Source organism: Thamnophis sirtalis, unplaced genomic scaffold (genome assembly GCF_051295495.1).
Source record: "Thamnophis sirtalis isolate CommonGarterSnake01/CBP01778 unplaced genomic scaffold, rThaSir2_p1.2 scaffold_4, whole genome shotgun sequence".
NCBI lineage: Eukaryota > Metazoa > Chordata > Lepidosauria > Squamata > Natricidae > Thamnophis > Thamnophis sirtalis.
In genome coordinates, this window is record NW_028261384.1 from 82,489,822 (window position 1) to 82,509,860 (window position 20,039).

Consider the following 20,039-nt stretch of genomic DNA (forward strand, 5'->3'; position numbering starts at 1 on the left):
TCGTGAATCAATGGGATTCGCCGCGGAAGGAAGAGAGGTCGTGGCAGCGGCAGACGCCAGCAGAGAACGTCCCCTCGCTTCTGGGCCTCCCCGCTGCTGTCCCGACCTCTCTTCCTTCCGTGGAGTCCGTTCGTGAATCAATGGGATTCGCCGCGGAAGGAAGAGATATCGGGGGAGCGGCGGACGCCAGCAGAGAACGTCCTCTGGCTTCTGGGCCTCCCTGCTGCTGTCCCGATCTCTCTTCCTTCCGTGGAGTCCATTCGTGAATCCATGGGATTCGCCGCGGAAGGAAGAGATGTCGGGGGAGCGGCGCCGCCAGCAGAGAACATCCCCTCGCTTCTGGGCCTCCCCGCTGCTGTCCTGATCTCTCTTCCTTCCGTGGAGTCCGTTCGTGAATCCATGGGATTCGCCGCGGAAGGAAGAGATATCGGGGGAGCGGCGCCGCCAGCAGAGAACGTCCCCTTGCTTCTGGGCCTCCCCGCTGCTGTCCCGATCTCTCTTCCTTCCGTGGAGTCCGTTCGTGAATCCATGGGATTCGCCGCGGAAGGAAGAGATGTCGGGGGAGCGGCGCCGCCAGCAGAGAACGTCCCCTCGCTTCTGGGCCTCCCCGCTGCTGTCCCGATCTCTCTTCCTTCCGTGGAGTCCGTTCGTGAATCCATGGGATTCGCCGCGGAAGCAAGAGATATCGGGGGAGCGGCGCCGCCAGCAGAGAACGTCCTCTGGCTTCTGGGCCTCCCCGCTGCTGTCCCGATCTCTCTTCCTTCCGTGGAGTCCGTTCGTGAATCCATGGGATTTGCCGCGGAAGGAAGAGATGTCCGGGGAACGGCGCCGCCAGCAGAGAACGTCCCCTCGCTTCTGGGCCTCCCCGCTGCTGTCCCGATCTCTCTTCCTTCCGTGGAGTCCGTTTGTGAATCCATGGGATTCGCCGCGGAAGGAAGAGATGTCGGGGGAGCGGCGCCGCCAGCAGAGAACGTCCCCTCGCTTCTGGGCCTCCCCGCTGCTGTCCCGATCTCTCTTCCTTCCGTGGAGTCCGTTCGTGAATCCATGGGATTTGCCGCGGAAGGAAGAGATATCGGGGGAGCGGCGCCGCCAGCAGAGAACGTCCCCTCGCTTCTGGGCCTCCCCGCTGCTGTCCCGATCTCTCTTCCTTCCGTGGAGTCAGTTCGTGAATCCATGGGATTCGCCGCGGAAGGAAGAGATGTCGGGGGAGCGGCGCCGCCAGCAGAGAACGTCCTCTGGCTTCTGGGCCTCCCCGCTGCTGTCCCGATCTCTCTTCCTTCCGTGGAGTCCGTTCGTGAATCAATGGGATTCGCCGCGGAAGGAAGAGATGTCGGGGGAGCGGCGCCGCCAGCAGAGAACGTCCTCTGGCTTCTGGGCCTCCCCGCTGCTGTCCCGATCTCTCTTCCTTCCGTGGAGTCCGTTTGTGAATCAATGGGATTCGCCGTGGAAGGAAGAGATGTCGGGGGAGCGGCGCCGCCAGCAGAGAACGTCCCCTCGCTTCTGGGCCTCCCCGCTGCTGTCCCGATCTCTCTTCCTTCCGTGGAGTCCGTTCGTGAATCCATGGGATTCGCCGCGGAAGGAAGAGATGTCGGGGGAGCGGCGGACGCCAGCAGAGAACGTCCCCTCGCTTCTGGGCCTCCCCGCTGCTGTCCCGATCTCCCTTCCTTCCGTGGAGTCCGTTCGTGAATCCATGGGATTCGCCGCGGAAGGAAGAGATGTCGGGGGAGCGCCGCCGCCAGCAGAGAACGTCCCCTCGCTTCTGGGCCTCCCCGCTGCTGTCCCGATCTCTCTTCCGTGGAGTCCGTTCGTGAATCCATGGGATTCGCCGCGGAAGGAAGAGATATCGGGGGAGCGGCGCCGCCAGCAGAGAACGTCCCCTCGCTTCTGGGCCTCCCCGCTGCTGTCCCGATCTCTCTTCCTTCCGTGGAGTCCGTTCGTGAATCCATGGAATTCGCCGCGGAAGGAAGAGATATCGGGGGGAGCGGCGCCGCCAGCAGAGAACGTCCTCTGGCTTCTGGGGCTCCCCGCTGCTGTCTGTGGATCAATGGGATTCTGTTAAGGTTACAATTGGATGTGTTGGACGAATCTTAAAAGATGAAACTTTTATTAAAACGTTTGACTTAACTAATAAACAAACTAATCCAACCTAAATGTAGAGGAGGAGAAGAAGGGGGGGGATTTAAAAAGAGCAGAGGAAAAAGAAAAGAAAGCATGAAGAAAACATAAAGAAAGGGATGGGAGGGAGGGAAGGAAGGAAGGCAGTTTATGTTGAAACAGAAAATATTATATAAGGAAGAAAATGGAAATAACTTAGGAAGGAAGGAAGGAAGGAAGGAAGGAAGGAAGGAAGGAAGGAAGGAAGGAAGGAAGGAAGGAATTGCACTTAATATTGAAGGAAAAGAGAATGAAGGAAAAAGTATTGGAAGGATTGAAAGAAGGAAGGAGGAACAAAGAATTACACTTAATATTGAAATGGAAAAGAAAATATAATGAATGAAAGAAGAAGTATAGGAAGGAAGGAAGGAAGGAAGAAACAAAGACTGTTGAAACAGAAAAGATAATATAAGGAAGAAAATGGAAAGACGTATAGGAAGGAAGGAAGGAAAAAAGGAAGACAATGTTGAAATGGAAAAGAATATAAGGAAGAAAATGGAAAAAATTATAGGAAGAAAGGAAGAAATGTACTTAATATTGAAACAGACAAGGGAATGAAGGAAAAAAATATTGGAAGGATTGAAAGAACAAGGTTTTCCTTGTATGGGATTGATAGTGTCATTCTTAAATTTATTGCCCAAAATTTTTCCCATTTGTCTAGTTCAATGTTATAGCCAAAGTTCTGTGCCCATTTTATCATTGGTTCTTTTACAGTTTCCAATTTCCTCTTCCATTTGATACTTCAAGAGGAATTTGTATATTTTCCCTATCATCTTTCTGTCCAGACTTTGAATAATTTTATTCAATTTGTGTGGTTCTGTTTCAATACCATATATTTTAGTGTCTTTATTGTATTTAGTTTTAATTTGGAGGTAGGTTAGCCAGTCACCTTTCATATTCTGATCTGCCAATTCTTCAATTGTTTTTAAATTTCCCTGTCTGTCAATTAGATCTCTGTATCTTAGAATTTTGTTCCAATCTGTAAAATTTGGGTGTGTCGTTCTTTCTGTTGGTGATAGCCAATTTGGGGTTTTCACATAGTGGATTTTTTTGATTTTGAGCCATTGTTGCAGTAAAGTTCTAATTAAATGATTTTGAAAGTATTTGTGCGTTTTATGTTTGTCATTCATTCCATAAGAAATTATGCCAGCCTGCCTGCAGGTCATGGCCTTCTAAGATCAGAATTCTTTTATTCTTTAACTCAATCCAATCCTTCATCATTGTCATTGTTACTGCAGTTGCGTATATATAGGCTCCCTGTGTGCTTCCATCCATCCCTACGAAGATCTGCTGACTCTGCCTGCCTGCTGGTAAGTGAGCTGGGTTTTTTCTTTTATTTTTTTAATGTATTTTAAAATAATATTTTATTTATTGTGCATATGATTTTTAAAAATAGTGTTATTCTGTGTTGATTCTTTTTTTAAATTGTCTTAAACTATTTAAAAAAAGATTCTATCCAAAATAAATTGAAACAAGCCATTTTTAAAATTTCTATGCACAATACTTTGAAATGGACTCAGGAGTCATGATTGACACTGAGTGAATTTGCACTTTTAATAATCAGGAAGATACAATGGCATTGAAAAAAGTGACTGATGACCATTTTTCACACTTAGCGACCGTTGCGACCATTTTTCACACTTAGCGACCGTTGCAGCATCCTCATGGTCACGTGATCAAAATTTTGTTTGGCAACAGATTCATATTTATGCTGGTTTCAGTGTCCTGGGGTGACCTTTTGACAAAAAAATTTTTTTTTAATCAACCCCCCCCCCCGGTCAAGGGCGTCCCTCTTTTCCAATCTGAAAATCTGGTCACCTTAGTCTTGGGTGACCCTGCACAGCATAGCTCATAGCTTCATAGAGCTACATAAGCCCCTTCACCATGACAAGCCACAAAGTGGCTATCTAATGAGAAGGAAGGATTCACTGGAGAAGCGCCTAATGGTGGGAATGATTGAGGGTAAAATAAGGGGATGACAGAGAATGAGGTGGCTGGATGAGTCACCAAAGCAGTAGGCATGAGCTTAAATGGACTCCAAAGGATGGTAAAGGACAGGAAGGCCTGGAGGAACATTGTCTACGGCAGTGATGCTGAACCTTTTTTGGCTCATGTGCCAAAAGCGGGGGGAGTGCAGGGGGGTCGTGCATGGGCGCGCCACACCCATAATGCAATGCACGACCCCCAGCGTGCATGCACGCATGACAGGCGCAACCCATTTTTTGCATGCTTTTTTTGCCCTCCCCAGGCTCCAGAGGCTTTAGAGGAGCCTGGGGAGGGCAAAATCAGCCTCCCCCCCCCAGAAGGCATCAGGGAAACCCAGTCCTATGGGCAGGAAAACCGGAAGTTTGGGAACAGACTTCCGGTTTGCTCATAGGGCCGGTTTTAGTCCTCCAGAGCCTTCAGGGACCTTCCGGAGGCTTCCCTGAACGCTCCAGAGGATGAAAAAGGACCTTATGAGCAAACCAGAAGTCACTGTAGTTGGACACTGATGAACTGGTCAAGTGGGGAGAGTCAGGGAAAGGAGAAAAACAGAACCTTTGTGCAGGAATATGCAGATCTAGCCTTTTTTTCTGCAACCACTTAACCTTAATTTTTAAAAAAAACCTTTCACTTCAACCAAATATAGTCAAGGGTATTTCTTTTCTAAGTATCTGATCTGGGACAGACCAGACAAGTATATAGATGACAAGTTAATCTGCAAATAGATCTGATCGTTTAAAATCTTTTGGACCTGTTTTGCAAGGAATGAAAATTAATTTTGTATTAATGTATTAATCAATATTCAAATAGGGGAGACAATGCATAGATATTAAGGTTTTTTCTTTTTAATGTACTTTTTAAATGTTTTGTTTGTTTGTTTTTAAATTTTGGAGTCTTATATTTTAAGTTTTCCAATAAAAATTGAATTCAAAAAAGAAAGAGAAAGAATAGAAGTTTCCCAGAGTCACATTGTGATGAGAATACAAATTAAATAAACAAAAAAGAAAAGAAAAAAATTAGTGCTGATGATGAATTCTCAAGAAGAAGATGCCTCTAGATTTGAGAATTCTTTATATTCAGCTGGAAAAAATCTGATTCAATCTCTAAAGATTTCATGGGGCAGGCTGATATAAGTGGGGAAAGGTTGATTCTCCGAAGCATAGGTCAACGCCATGAAAGGCTTTAAAAGTTAAAACCACACCTTGAATTAGACCCAGAAAAAACTGTCAACCAATGCAACTTTGGAGCAAAAGGTTCTCAGAGCATACATAACTGCCTATAGCCCTGCTTTCTGTACTAGTTGAAGTTTCCATCCTGGTGAACCCCCACTTAAGTATGACTCAGAAGTACGCTAGGCTACCAAAAAGCCAACACAGTCTTAGGCTGCATCAACAGAGGAAAAATGTCACACCCAGATTTTCAGCCTCTTTTTTGGAGGAGGAGCCAATGTTGCGACCAGACAATGTGCGATCCCAATGCTCTGAGATCACCATTGATACTTTTGCCGCTGGGTGGTCCAAACCGACCTAAACCGTCCCGCAGAGACGGTGAACAGAAAGAATACGTCTTGCTGACCTCAGGGACATTGCAAAGTCTCTGATCGATGCAAGAGAAATTCTTCAAGCTGGTGACAAAAAATCCAGCCAAGGATGATGAAGTCGGGGCAGCTCTAAAATGGAAGGATACAGAAAGATAATGTGTTTCCAGCTGGAGAGGAATTTTTACCATTTTAAAAAGAGACTGTCTATAAAAAACTTAAAATTAATTTAAATTGGAGAAAAGAAGAAATAAGCAGCAGAATTAAATTTGGAATGGTTTTGGACAGTGGGTTATTTTACTTTTTAAATGCTATCTTTATGGATGGAAGTTATGCAAGTCTTTTAAAATGAATGGATTAAGTTTTCTTCTACTTTTTTTTCTTTTATTATTTTCTGTAACCTATGGACTAAAATTTTCCTCTTTCATTACTGTGGGTGTTCTCCTAACTCATTCAAAAATTGGACTTTTTTAAAAACTTGAAATACCAAAAAGATACAAAAAGAAACAAGGAAATTTGCAACAATAACACTGCTACTCGGAAGCTAGAAGGTTTGTGTATTGGAAACGAAACACTTATTTTTCTCATTGATTATTTTGGCTTGGCACTACAAGGTCTCACTGCTTGGTTATAGAGAGTGATAAGAAGGAAAGCATACAGATGTCCCTTTGAAGTATATCTTTAACCAGATAAAAGTGAAAACAAAACGTTATTGTGAATCTATGTTTAATCTTATTAACCTTCCAAGCTAGAGCAGCTGTGTTTGTTACATGGAGATAATGGCACAATTTCAACAGCAGAAAGAAACCTTAAGCTTGCAAAAGATATTCTCAGAAATACAGAAATTATCAAATACATATGAGAGGATAGAGAAGAAGACTTAGAGCATCTAACAGCAAAACATGATGAAGAAGTTGAGGATGTTTATCAAATGGAAAATGTGGTGGTTAAAACCCAAAAAATCAAAGTGGAAAATGAATATAAAGAAATTAAAGAAATTAAATTTGCTGATATTTATGGTGATTGGTTTGTCTCTGAAAATGGAAAGAGTGAAATCCTGAAAGAGGAATTAAATGAGGGGAAATTTATCCCAGATGGCAAGATACAGAAGAAGAAAAAACAAAAGAATTTATGATTTAGAGAGAGAAAATTTATTAGCAATATCATCGATAATACTACCGGCAATCAAAGATAAGCTGACTAAGGAAACAGAAGAAGGGCATAAAGATTACATGAGAGATCTTATAAGCAAGGAGTTGCTAAGAGGAGTTCATACAAAGTTGATCAAGGAGATGATTAGAGGACTGACACTACAAATGACAGAAGATATGAGACTGTTTTGCCATTGGAAAGATACAGGTTGATAGATGGAAGAGTATAATTTAAAACTGGTTAAACTTAGTGAAATTTATTGACAATAGATATAGTTACTAATGTATATGATGTGTAATGTTATGATGAGTATAATTGGATATGAATATTGAATTGTATCCATGAAAGGAAGATTAGAAATCCCTTTGGATTATATATAAAGGTTAATAAATAAAGAACTAAGTTAGATACAGTTTAAAGTTTTGATAATTAGGGGGAAAATGTTATGATACAGTATATAATTAAATAAAGTAGGGATAAGGATAACAACATATATATAGATATGGGTATAACATAAGGAAACTGGATGTAAATTCTAAACAGTGATTAGGAAAGGCGTATTAGAATCTTTTATTATTAAATATTATGGATGTTTAACTAGAATAGGACATAAGGATTCAGTGTTAATGGAGGATTTTAGAAATAGTAAATGAAAGGCCAGTATGTAGTTATGTATTAAATCTTTATATATTTTATGGTGAAAGACGTTTAAACAATTATAGTCAAATGAAAATGGAGATATGATGATGGTAACATGTATAAATATTTGAATTAAAATACTTGAGTTAATATGAATTATGTTTGTTGACTGTGGAAGAGATGTACAAAAGTCTTTTTGTAACCAACTGATACACTTTCTACAGCATGTAAAGAAGGATGTGTTTGTTTTGAAAAATAAAAATAAATATTAAAAAAAAACCAGAGGGAAAATGTCAAGATCAAAGGAAGTAATAGTATCGTTTTATATTGAACTGGTAAGGCCACATTTGCAACACTGCATCCAATTCTGGTCACTACAATCCAAAAAAGATGTTGAGGACCTAGAAAAAGTGCAGAGGAGAGCAACCAAGATAAGAGGTGTTACATTCTAGGAAGAAGCCTAAATCAACTAGGGATATTTACCTTAACAAAGATTTTTAAAAAGTCAAAGACATAGCTTCAACTTTTTTTGTGAGAAGTCTATCAAATTTCATTAATACTTTTTTTTCAAATCACATTATTTGAGCTAGTTGAAAATTATAATCAGAGGTATCAATAGAAGCAGAAAGGAACAGAGGTGTTAAACCTTTGGCAATTAAAGGCATGTTCATTTCTCCCAATGGTAGTAAAGTATCTCATTAGTAAGTGATCTAAAAACTGGTGTGTTCAAGAATTTCATTACCAGATCTTAAATTAGTGTTGGCTATGAGAAGGCATTGATTGGCCTGCAATTAGTCTGCATGCTGTAGAGTACATTTCTACTGAGAAGCACAATCCTACCTGTTATTTTTTCCAAAACATCAAATCCGTGCTTCACTGCAATAATATCAAGAAATGAAATTGTCCCATCCTCAAACCTGCATAAAGTACAAACAAGCAAAATATTAAACTACACTCAATTTGTTTCCATCTCTTGTATTTATTAAGAAATATAATCTAAAAATAGATAAATATTAAATGAAACTGTCTATTAATTCTGTCCATCTCACTAGATCTCAGAGAGGCTTTATGCATGCTGTGATTCTTTTTTTTTTAATTAAACAATGTGGTCTGAAGGGACTCAAAAAGTGTGCCTTCTCTATCAACCCTAACCTGTGGAGTAGCATAAATCCCAAAAACCAGATAGCTCTGATTCTGCTATCAGTTCAAAAATAATGAAGCCCTGGTAGATGTTTGGCCAATTATCTGAAGGAGTCCAATTCTGAGATGTTTTTAAGAAATAGAGGAATTGTCCTAGCTGCTAATTAAAACATGAATTATTTCATGTTTTATCTGGTTTTCAAGTTATTGTAAGCAGCCCAGAGTTGTTTTAAATCAGACAACCTTATTCATTGAAAAATAAGCTAATTTGTCAAATTCATAAAAAAGAATTAATGAAAAACACATTGAAGCATTATTACACATATAAACATATATATATGATTTACCAATTCATTTTGTTAAAAATGGAGTTCATATCATCTCTGCAAGACTTGCCAAACAGATTATCATTAAGATCATTTCCAACTGTGCATTCTATAATTCTAATATTTAATAAATAGACAGGTGTCTTCTTTGTTCTTTTGATTATGACTTGGATCAGATTTGGTATCTAAATTGAGCCAGTCACTAGAAACCTAATTAATATAAAAACATTTAAAGATTTATACAAGATAGTCCTTGTTTCACAATTCAGCCCAAAAGTTATGTTGCTAAAAGAGAGGTTAAGTAAATTTTGCATCATTTAATGACCTTTCTTGCCACAGTTGTTAAATGAATCACTGTTAAGTTAGTAACACAGCTGTTAAATGAACCTAGTTTCCCCTGCTTGTCAAAAAGTTGAACATGACCTTGGAACACTGCAATTGTCATAAATATGAGTCCGTTGCCAAACATCTGAATTTTGATCATGTGACCATGGGGATGCTACAATGGTTGTGTGAAAAATGGTCATAACTTACTTTTAAACTTCATATGGGTACTAAATCAGAGGTGGGCTACTGGGGGTTCACACAGCTCAGTTCAGTGAACCCTCAAGTTCCACCCCTGCTGGCCACGGCCACACCCACCCCTCCCGTCTCAGGAATCTCCATGCAGCATGTTCAGCATGCCAAGTAAGTGCAGGGCCCGTGTAGAGGCTCAGGGAGGGGGGAAACCGAGCCTACTGGAGGTTCCAGAAATCCAGAGGGGCCTCCAGAGCCCAGGGAAGCAGTTTTCGCCCTCCCAGAGGCTCAAGGAAAGCCTGGGGAGGGTGAAAAACATGCAGGAGGCTGACTAGGCCACCCACCATGGCCACATCCACCCAGCAAGGGGGCAATGAACCCGTTGCTGCAATTTTTGAAGCCCACCCCTGTACTAAATGAATTGTTGTAAGTCAAGGACTACCTTTATTTTATAACATTACCTTTCAGCCACTGATTGTCTTGGTGAATAAAAATCCTCTTCTGCCAAATAGGCAGCAGCAGTTCCTCCTCCAAAAAAAGTTTTCCTCAAGCAAGAAGCAATTTCATTTTTTACTAGCAATGCACCAATACCAGTGGGGAATCCAAATATCTTATAGAATGATATAGGAATAAAGTCTGCTTGATGAATGCTTAAATCTAAGGGAGAAGTGCTGGCATAAGATGCTGCATCCAAAAGCACAAACCACTTCCCTTTGATCTGAATGGGACTAAGTTTTCCACACTGTATCTCTTCTATCCATGCAAGCGGGTATTTGACTCCTGAAAAATTACTCTGAGCAGGATAACAGAAGAGATGTGGTGTACTGCAATTATTGTCTTTCCTTTCCATAATATTTTCTTCTGATAACATATCCTTTGGTTTTACTGGAACAAATGGAACATTTTTTGCAGTAGTGATCACTCTCATGCCCACCACAGATGTATGGTTATCAGTAAGGTAGCAAAATCGGCTGCCAGATTCCCCCACGTTTTCAGGCATCCAAGGAAAAGCTTCTGCAATGAGTTTGAATGAAGCAGTGCTTCCTGAAGTAAAAATGACGGTATAGTCTTCTATAGTTGTATTAAAGTGCTGTAGTATCCTGTAAAATAAACACAGGACCACAGACATATTGAATACTTGCGTTTCCAACATATTATTCTATTAAAATATTTTCCTGACTACTCCTATTTAACTTATATAGGCATCTAAAATCAAATCAAATTGGGCAAGATATATAGCTACAAAAATTGTTAATTACTGCAATGTAAGAATATGCTCTGTTTTGTTCAGTTATTGATAGGCCAAAAGTAAAAATAATGGGAGACAATTACCTTAACATGGGAGACAAAGTAGATCAACTGTGCTTTTCCAGGAAATTATCAATTTGTGTTTTTTGAGATCATAAATTTCCCTGACTTGATGAAAGTAATACTGAAGGTCTAGAGCTCTTCCTCACTGCCATATTATTTTCTTCAGCACTTGAGATGGTAGAAATGCTGCCTCAAACCCTATACCAGGCACCCAACACACACAGCTTGTAAAACTGCAAAGCAGCAACGGTTAGTGGCAACTAGGTTTTTCACAATGGTACTGGCATGAGTCGTGATGATATTTGGAAATAAGTTGAGTTTTTTCAGTGGTGCGCTGGAGTCTGCTGTGCAGAGCACAAAAGAGAGGAAGAACTCCTGCACTGGGCTGGAGATTTTAAAAAAAACGTTTACCATAAAGATCTACACTTCTTTTCTCCAGGCCAGCTCTTCTATATACCCTTCTCTACCAGCTATTTTGCTTTGTTTGCTTATCGATCACAATGGAGACAGCAGAGATGGCAGACAGCCACAAGGGCATCTTAACATCTTTAGCCAAAGGTCAATTGTGGTTGTAAATCAACAAGCATATACTCCCCAACTCCCAACAACTCTGAGCCTGTCCTGTGGAGAGCAACATGATGGAGAGGGCTCAGGACATTTAGGCACTCACCATTGGCCACGCCTCTTTCGCTCCTAGCCACCTGCCTCAGGTGATTCACAGCTAACTTTCCTCCTCTGCTGCTCCTCCACCAGCAATTCTCAATGGCCAATCATCCCCTGGCCCCTCGGCCTTCATCCCTGCCCATTCGCTTGGACACCATTTGACCCAAGCTTTTGGCTACATCGGACAAGAAACTACCAGCCAATGGGAGCAGGCAGCAATGAGCAATTGGTAGCAGATAGGGAGGCAGCATGCCATTGCAGGGCCATCAGGGGTGCACCAGGCAACTGACAGCAGTGGTGTGCAGAAGCAATCATGGGTTGAGGGGGCACCACAACTGGCATCAGTGGTGGTAGTGTATAGAAGTGATCGCAGAGTGGCACCAGGCAAGCAGGGGCTTTTGAGCAATAACTACAGGTTGGAAGCTTTATTTTCACCTCTGCCCTTGTCTTCTGGAGACAAAACTTAATTAGGATAGCTTTCCTACCATTAAAATGTTATTTAGTCAATAACAGATCAGGGGGAGTAAAGAAAATATCACTAATACATAATGTTTACCCTCACTTCCACATAATAATATTTTGGTTCCTGTTTCTAGCATATAAGAAATATAGGTACAAAAAGGACCCAAAAGCAAATGTGAAACAAAACATCTAGCATATAAAATAAGAATTACATTACCTGAATCTAACATGTTCAATAGTGTCATATGTGAGTTTGCTGCTGATATTCTGGCTATGAGGATTTCCTAGATTAAAAAAAACAATGATTCATGAAACACATTTCATTCTTTGTGAAATTACAGTCTAAATTTTAATTCCTGTATTTTTACACTTAATTAATTTTTATATTTCTCCTGCTACCTTCTCCCTCCTCTGGTTCTTCCTCAGAACAAACCTATATGATGTGCTTGTCCAGCCCAAAGCCAGAGACTGCTGAGGGTAGACTGGAACCTGATTCTTTTTCTTATTAAAATATAATAAAATCTTGAGACAATAAATTATATTATCCAATTGAAACTGTTAATTTCTTTCATTATATCAATATTAGTATGACCTTCTAAAACACTGAATTCTAACTCTTTCCAAATATTAGAAAATGCTTTAAGGTTAAAGCAGAAGCTGTCCCTTTCCTTCCAATGTGAAATATGATTGTAGTGCTTTTCAAAATCAGAAACTCCTAATGATATGAAATTCCGCAAGAGTACTATGCCAGAACATCATTATTTCACCTGTTGTTTAACAAATTATTATGGCCCAGAGTATAGCTGTTGAACTTTTTGTTTTCCCATTTCCTCTTCACAACTGCAGATCTTACTACAGACACTATTCATATAAATTACTACTATAATGCATGCACACATACAAACATATTGGGGAGAGAGATGGGGAGAGAAAAAGAGAGGTGGGGAGGGAGATAGAGACAGAGAGAGGGAGAGGGGAGACAGAGAGAGTGAGAGAGGAGAGTGGGGAGAGAGGGAAGGAGGGAGAGGAGGAGGGAGAGAGAAATGTAGGAACAAAGAGCAACTTAACATCTGATTTTGTGGTTTTTCTTTTTTCTTTCCTTTTTATCTTTCTATTTTGTTTAATTAAATAAATAAGCATCTTTTAAAAAACAATCTGGAAAACCATTAGATAGCAACACAGGTCTGTTAAGACTTATTTATTTTATTTATAAATAAACGAACAAATCCTAATTTAGACTAAAACCTTGAAATGCCTTGGATTTTTTTCATTGTAAGGAAGGATAAAAATTACCATATTTGTTGGCATATAAGATGCACTTCTACCCCCCTCCCTCCCAAAGTGGGTGGAAATGTCTGTGCATCTTATAGAGTGAATGTTGTCAAAGCCCATCCCATCTGCCAGTTCCCTCCCTTCAGCCTCTGTCTCCCAACAATTTGCCTCCTTGCAGCAAACAGCCTGGTCAACTCCAGCACAGCCTGATTTAGCACGAGCAGCTGATTGGTGGTTGGATCTGCCTCCCGGAATCCCGCCTATCAACCGTTCCAGGCTGAAGAGATTGCCGCTGCCCATTGCTGCTGTTGCCTATCATCGCCTCAGCCTGTCCCATTTTCAGCCTCTACACATCCCATTTTCGCCTCTGCACACCCAATTTTTGCCCCGTTCCAGGCAACAAGAATAGACAGAGGCAGCAGCAATCCCCACTGCCTGAAATGGGCCGAAAACGGGATGTGCAGAGGCCAAAAATGGGGCACACGGAAGCTGAAAACAAGACGTGTGGAGGCCAAAAATGGGGTGCGTGGAGACGACAATCCCCAGAGTCTGGAACAGCTGATAGATAGTATTCCAGGAGGCCAAGCCAATCAGCTGCTCATGCTAAATGAGGCTGTGCTGAAGCTGATCAGACTGTTAGCTGTTTCCTGCAAAGAGGCAAATTGCTGGGAGGCAGAGGCAGATTTCCACCCCAAAAGCTAGGCGTGTCTTATAGTCCGGAATGTTTTATAATCTGAAAAATATGGTATATTGTTTAATTTCATATTACCATAGACATTTCTTTTGAGATCATCAGTGAAGGCCTTTAGCAAGCTTTCTGGATAGAGAGTGGCACCTGCATGGTCAAGATAAGTAATTTCTACAACAGAAAAGATGAAAATATATTATAGCTACCAATTATTCCCTTCAATTAATTTCAATCTAAGTAATTTTTCCCAAATTGCTTTACAGGAAATAAATAGGATTTAAAATATATACTTTTGAACATATTTTATTATTCAATAGAAAATAACACAATTGCAATAAAATAAAATCAAACGAATTTTAGAATCATAGTGAAAATATGCAATTTATTATCCGTATTGTAGTGAAAATATTCAATTTATTATCCTTTCTAAAAAGATAACTTTAAAGACTCTAAAAATCTAAATTGACTGTCATAATCTGAGAAACATAGAGCAATGGTGACTTTCTTGTACATTGATATATGAACTTCTGCAAGGAGTACTGTTGCAGAAAATTAAGAGACTCAGACTTCGGAATCAAAAGAAGTAGTTTTTATTTGCGCAAAGGTTCAGAGCAAGATAGCCAAAGTAGACATCTTAAACATCTGAACACCAACTTGTAGAAAAGAGAGTTCTTATATATCTTTCAAAAGCAGCAGAACATGGGAATGTAACATGTTAGCATTGATGGATTCATAGCTCCTGTTACCAAATATCTTGCCTAAATTTTCCAGAAACTTTTTGTGGCTAGCTGTATTCTTGACTCATATGTGTGAACTTTAATTGAACTTGCGATTTAGCTTTTTGACATTTCCTGTTCTTGTACACGTCTCAAAAGCAAGTTTTCATTCCTTCTTTCTGTCATGTCTCACTTTTATATCCTGATTCATTTTATGTCCTGCCTCAGTACAATCATAGGTTTCAATATCCAACTAAGCTAAATCATTTAGACTAATTATTAGACATATTAATGGCCATAAATAGATAAGGGGATAGAAGGGTAACTCATCAAAGTTGCAGATGGCAGCAAGCTACAGGGAATAGTTAACACACAAGATGCAACAAAATGCAATTAAATGGTGAGAAAAATTAAGATCATATACATAAGCAAGAAAAACCAAATCCACAGAATAGATGGTACCTGGCTCAACAGTAATAACTGTGAGAAGGATCTAGGTATCCTAACAAGTATGATCTAGCAATGTGCTGCACCTGCCAAAAAAGCTAACACTTTGGTGCATATGTTCTCAGTACACATAAAGAGAATAAAATACATTCATAAAGAAGCAAAAAATACAACATTTATGTGATAGTTAAGGTTATGCTGACTCTAACACAGAATAATCCCATTATTTATTCTTAACAATTAACAAATAATATCTATAATATTGTACCCTGTTACAGCTCATCTTCTTTCCCATAAAATAAGGTACAAAGTTGGATTGTAAATATCTCTCAGCTTACTAGTCGGATGCATTTTTCTAAAAAATTAGCATGATTGTTGGCTCTTAAAAATGTATGCCCTACCAACTTCAGATTCTTCGTCAAACCTCAGACCACGTTAAGTACCTCTGCTGTTTTCTCTAATATCAAAACAACATATATATGGAGAAAGAAAGAAAAAAGAAATATATGTCATTATACACAGTTTAAGTAACTCGTAGTATTTGTGCATGATAGATGAGCTTCTCCAGGAAATTTAAAACTGAACTTGGTTTGGGCAGCATAAAGAAAGAGCAAAATATATGTAAAAAGGCAACATGTCTTGCAGAATGCAAATAATTAGCAATCAGAAAAGCATGTAATGTAACATGATAGAAAAAGGAGGGGCATTTCTAACAAATCACGAAGTTTCTCTTGGGAACCTCCTACTGTGCTTCAGTTTCCTAATCAGATCTGCAAAATGTTGTATTGCAACATTTTCCTCTACTTAATAGTTTTGTGCTACAGCAAAAGGATAGGAGATAACTGTTGATAACATTTTGGAAAGTTACTTCTAGGTACCACCATATACAACTAATGAATGAGGGAGAACAGTTTTATTGTGAGTATAATCTGTAAATAGTAATCTCTTTACTCAGATACTGCAATATATGCTGGAAAAGGAACAGAGGAATTCCCCTTGCCTACAAATATATTTGCCCAAAGTTTCCTGAGGCTGGTGATTGGAGCTGCTGGCTACAAAGGGGGAGTCAGAGAGACAAAGTGGGCTACCGTGTTTCCCTGAAAATACGACAGGGTCTTATTTTCTTTTGCCATGAAATATGGCCTTGGGCTTATTATCAGGGAGGGCTTATTGTTTTGGGGTTGCTGGACAGCTGCTCCCTTGCGAGCAGACTCCCAAAGAGCTGGGCACAGCCTCAGGGGCGAAGCAGCCATGAGGTGACCACACTCACGAGCAACCGCCCAGCAAATCCCCTCTCCAGCTGGGTAGAATGCCATTCACTGACCTAGGGGTTATCACTAAGGTGCCAAGCCACGCTCCGAGCATAACTTCCAAACTCCAAAACTCGGCTGCCGAGTCTTCCAACACTCTAGGAGTGCTCTCTATGGTGGGCCGGCTGCCAGACAGAGAGTCTTCTGGACAGAGAGCCTTCCAGCAGCCGGCCCACCATAGAGAGCACTCCTAGAGCAACCGATGCTGGAAGACTCAGCAGCTGAGTTTTGGAGTTTGGAAGTTATGCTTGGAGCGTGGTGGCGGCAGGCGGTGGCGTGGTGCCCTGGGAGAGCTGCGCAAGGGCTTGGTGATGCTGGGAGGCATGCTGGCTGGGGGCGGAACAGGCGCTTGCGCAACCCCCCTCTCCAGCCAGGCAGAGCTCCATGCACTGACCTAGGGAGAAAACCCGAATATGCCAAGCCGTGGGAGCTGGAGGGGTAGGCAGAGTGCCATGTGACTTGGTGCCTTAGTGATACCCGCTTGGTCAGTGAATGGCATTCTGCCCAGCTGGGGAGGGTGCTGCTCATGAGTGTGATTACCTCAGGGCTGCTTTGCCCCTGAGGCTGCACCCAGCTCTTCGGAAGCCCGCTCACAAGGGAGCAACTGCCCGGCAACTCTCCCCTCCAGCCAGGTAGAACGCCACTCCCCAACCTAGCGGTATCCTGAAGGTGGCAAGCAACGTGAGCGCCTTTCCCCGCTCCCGGCTCTCACGGCTCGGCATCTTCGGGATACTGCTAGGTCGGTGAGCGGTGCTCTACCTGGCCGGAGGGGGGGTGTTCAGGGGGTTTATTTTTGGGGGTGGGCTTATATTTTTGCCCACACAAAAATGTGGCAAGGTGTTAGTTTTGGGATAGGTTGTATTTTCAGGAAAACATGGTAGGTAGAAGCCATTGTGCCTAACGGAGCGCGAATCAGATATCTATAAACCAAAATAGCAATAATACATTCTGGATTAGTGCGCTTGAGATTGTGATTTTATTTTATTTCAAAATGACCAGCTTAGTTCAATGTAATAGCTGTTTTACACCCGTCTTTCACAGTACTTTTTTCAAATTTGGATACTGTCCCCTTTGTAAACAAATTATTAGTCTACATAGACAGATTACCTATCTAGAATCTCTAATCTGTGCTCTCCAAGCAGAAATCAACCCCCTCTACTGCAAAGATCCTGCAGGAGAAGAGCAGTCTGGACAACCGTGGGATCTTGCAAGGTGAGAGCTGTGAACCATAAACACAAAGCTTTTGCTGTGACCCAGCATAACAGATATAGAGTCCTTGCTGACCTTAATGGGAACACTAAAGAGATAGGTCAAGGTAGTTGTGATAATGATGACTCAAATAAGCAGGGGATCATGGTCCAAAATGAAGAACTTTCTTTGGAAAGGCTAAATGGGGATCCAGGTATCACACATCAGTCACACAAGATCAAGGTATGGAAAAAGAGAAGTCACCTTCTGGTTGTTGATTCAATCGTAAGGGATGTAAATTTAGGAAAGGATATGGAGGTTTTAAAAGAGGTCAGGTGTCTGCCAGGTGCTACTGCCAGCAGAGACAAGAGGCATATTCTTAAGATAGTCAAGAATGCAAGTAAGGACAGTGACGTTGATGCTATTATACATCTTGGCACAAATGATTTGTCCCAAAAAGATGTACTTTCTGTGAAGAATGATTTCCAGAGCTTGGGGTATGAACTTAGTAGTGTAGGTTGTCGGCTTATCTTTTCAGAGGTTTTACCAGTATATAAGGAACAAAAAGGGAAGGGACAGTGTGTAGCAGAGTTTAATGTGGGAAGGCTTTGGTTTTATTAGTCATGATGCCTGCAGCTGGCCCAATGAAAAACTGTACAAAACAGATGGTTTGCACCCATCGAAGAAAGGGACTGAGTTACTTGGCATTAAATTCACAGATTTTCTGGATAAACATTTAAACTGAACAGTGGGGACAGAGAATTAATTGAAACAGAACATTTCTGTCCCCAGCAATTTAAAATTCATAGGTTTATCAGTGCATGTAACATAGATGTTTGTGCGGGTAAGATTATCACTCCTGCTGTCAAGCAAAACTAAGCATTTAATAGTGAGTGCCATACCATGTGCATGAATCATACAAGTGGCAAGAAAATAGGGGCAGTCAGGCATAACACAGGTTATGTAGACAGTAAACACAGTGTCAATCAAAATGGACACAAATGTGTTAGATATCCCCCCCCCCCGCTGACAGACTGACAGAGGTTTCCACCAAGGTCCTCTGTTCTGGCGGGAACAGAGGTTGAATCCCATTGGTCAAGAGGTCTGACAGATCCTTTTAAAAGGATAAATAAATAAAAGAAGAGGTGGAGTTGCACTGTATATAAGAAATAACTACATCTCTACAGAAATAGAGCACAGCAATGATGAGAACTATCTTAAATGCATTTGGGTCAATATTAAAGGTTGTGGAGGGGGGATGACATTGCCATAGGTCTATACTACAGGCCACCCAACCAGCCATTTGTCAAGGATGCATCCATTTAGATTATCCTGGTAGACCTTAGACCAGTGTTTCTCAACCTTGGGCACTTGAAGATGTCTGGACTTCAAGTCCCAGAATTCCCCAGCCAGCGAATGCTTGAAGTTGAAGTCCAGACATCTTCAAGTGCCCAACATTGAGAAACGCTGCCTTAGACCCAGTGATGTAAATGTATTCTTTCAATTCATTTCCTCTTAGTCTTACTATCCATGAAAATGAGCAAGAAATAGGAGGCAAATCAACTGCTAACCTTACTATCCCAGACTAACAAAACTCAAAAGGTGAACATTATTTTGACTGAACAGTCCCTTTCTTTTCAGACTCAAGTGTAAGAAGGGCAGATTGAAATTTACTGTTTGATCACCTTTTCTCATTCACTTTTTTTCCCTTTAAAATAAATGTGGAACTATATTTCCTTCTTCAGAACTTATGTAGCCATAGGTACTTAGCAGGGTAACTGCTCCCACAGGAACAATCGCAGACTCTGTTTCCTCTTCCCTTTCCCATTTTTTCCCCTTCCCATCAACCGTCCTGCTGCCACCTCCACCACATGTCAGATTACCTCCTAGTCTGGGGAACTCCCTCTGCCACAACCTTTGTAGATCCTGTCCACCGTAACCATAAGCAGCACCCGAAGGGAGCTTGCTTTGGAAAGATTGGAAAGACAAAAGTTTTTCCCACGGATCCTCAGCCATTGCAGTTAAAAACCTTTCCCGAAACAAGAGACGAGCATTAACTGTTTACGACAGAAAGCAACTCAATTAAAGATCAACTTACAGGAGAGGCGGGAGTCCGGGCTCCTCCCACTGACAATCTCCCACAGAGGTAGCAGCAATTCACTCCTTGCATAATCTGCTTTTTCTCGCCAGATCAGCAAATTAAATATATCTGATTGCAGTCTTTACGGACAGAACAGAGAGTATCGCTGAGTTCGTGGAATTTGAGAAGGGGAGAACGGGAAGCTATTGCCTTAGAACCGAATTTCCAAAAATGAAAGCACAATATAAACAAACAAACAAAAATATCAACCAGCGCCTTTCAATTATTTCATTGTTATCCCTTTGTAGAAATTCTGTTTGCAACACAAGCTGCATAATGAGGGTTTTTGTCTTGCTGCCGAAGCAGGATGTGGAGACTCCTTTAGCCCTTTTACTGCTGAGCTGTATCTTCTTCTAGACCGTCCTTTGTAAAGTACGCATAGTTTGAAAGAGGGC

At 41.3% G+C, this 20,039-nt stretch overlaps 1 protein-coding gene across 1 annotated transcript in view; it reads right to left on the minus strand.

Moving 5' to 3' along the window:
- MOCOS (molybdenum cofactor sulfurase) overlaps positions 1 to 19,563 on the minus strand; it is a 51,973-nt gene extending 32,410 nt beyond the window's left edge. The window contains exons 1-5 of the mRNA XM_014052275.2: positions 19,388 to 19,563; positions 13,925 to 14,014; positions 12,101 to 12,167; positions 9,909 to 10,547; positions 8,306 to 8,382 (exon numbers count right to left, since the gene is read on the minus strand). Coding sequence (XP_013907750.2) covers positions 8,306 to 8,382; positions 9,909 to 10,547; positions 12,101 to 12,167; positions 13,925 to 14,014; positions 19,388 to 19,520 — 1,006 coding nt within the window. The 5' untranslated portion in view covers positions 19,521 to 19,563. The remainder of the gene's footprint in view (positions 1 to 8,305; positions 8,383 to 9,908; positions 10,548 to 12,100; positions 12,168 to 13,924; positions 14,015 to 19,387) is intronic.
- Positions 19,564 to 20,039: the final 476 nt, after the last annotated feature.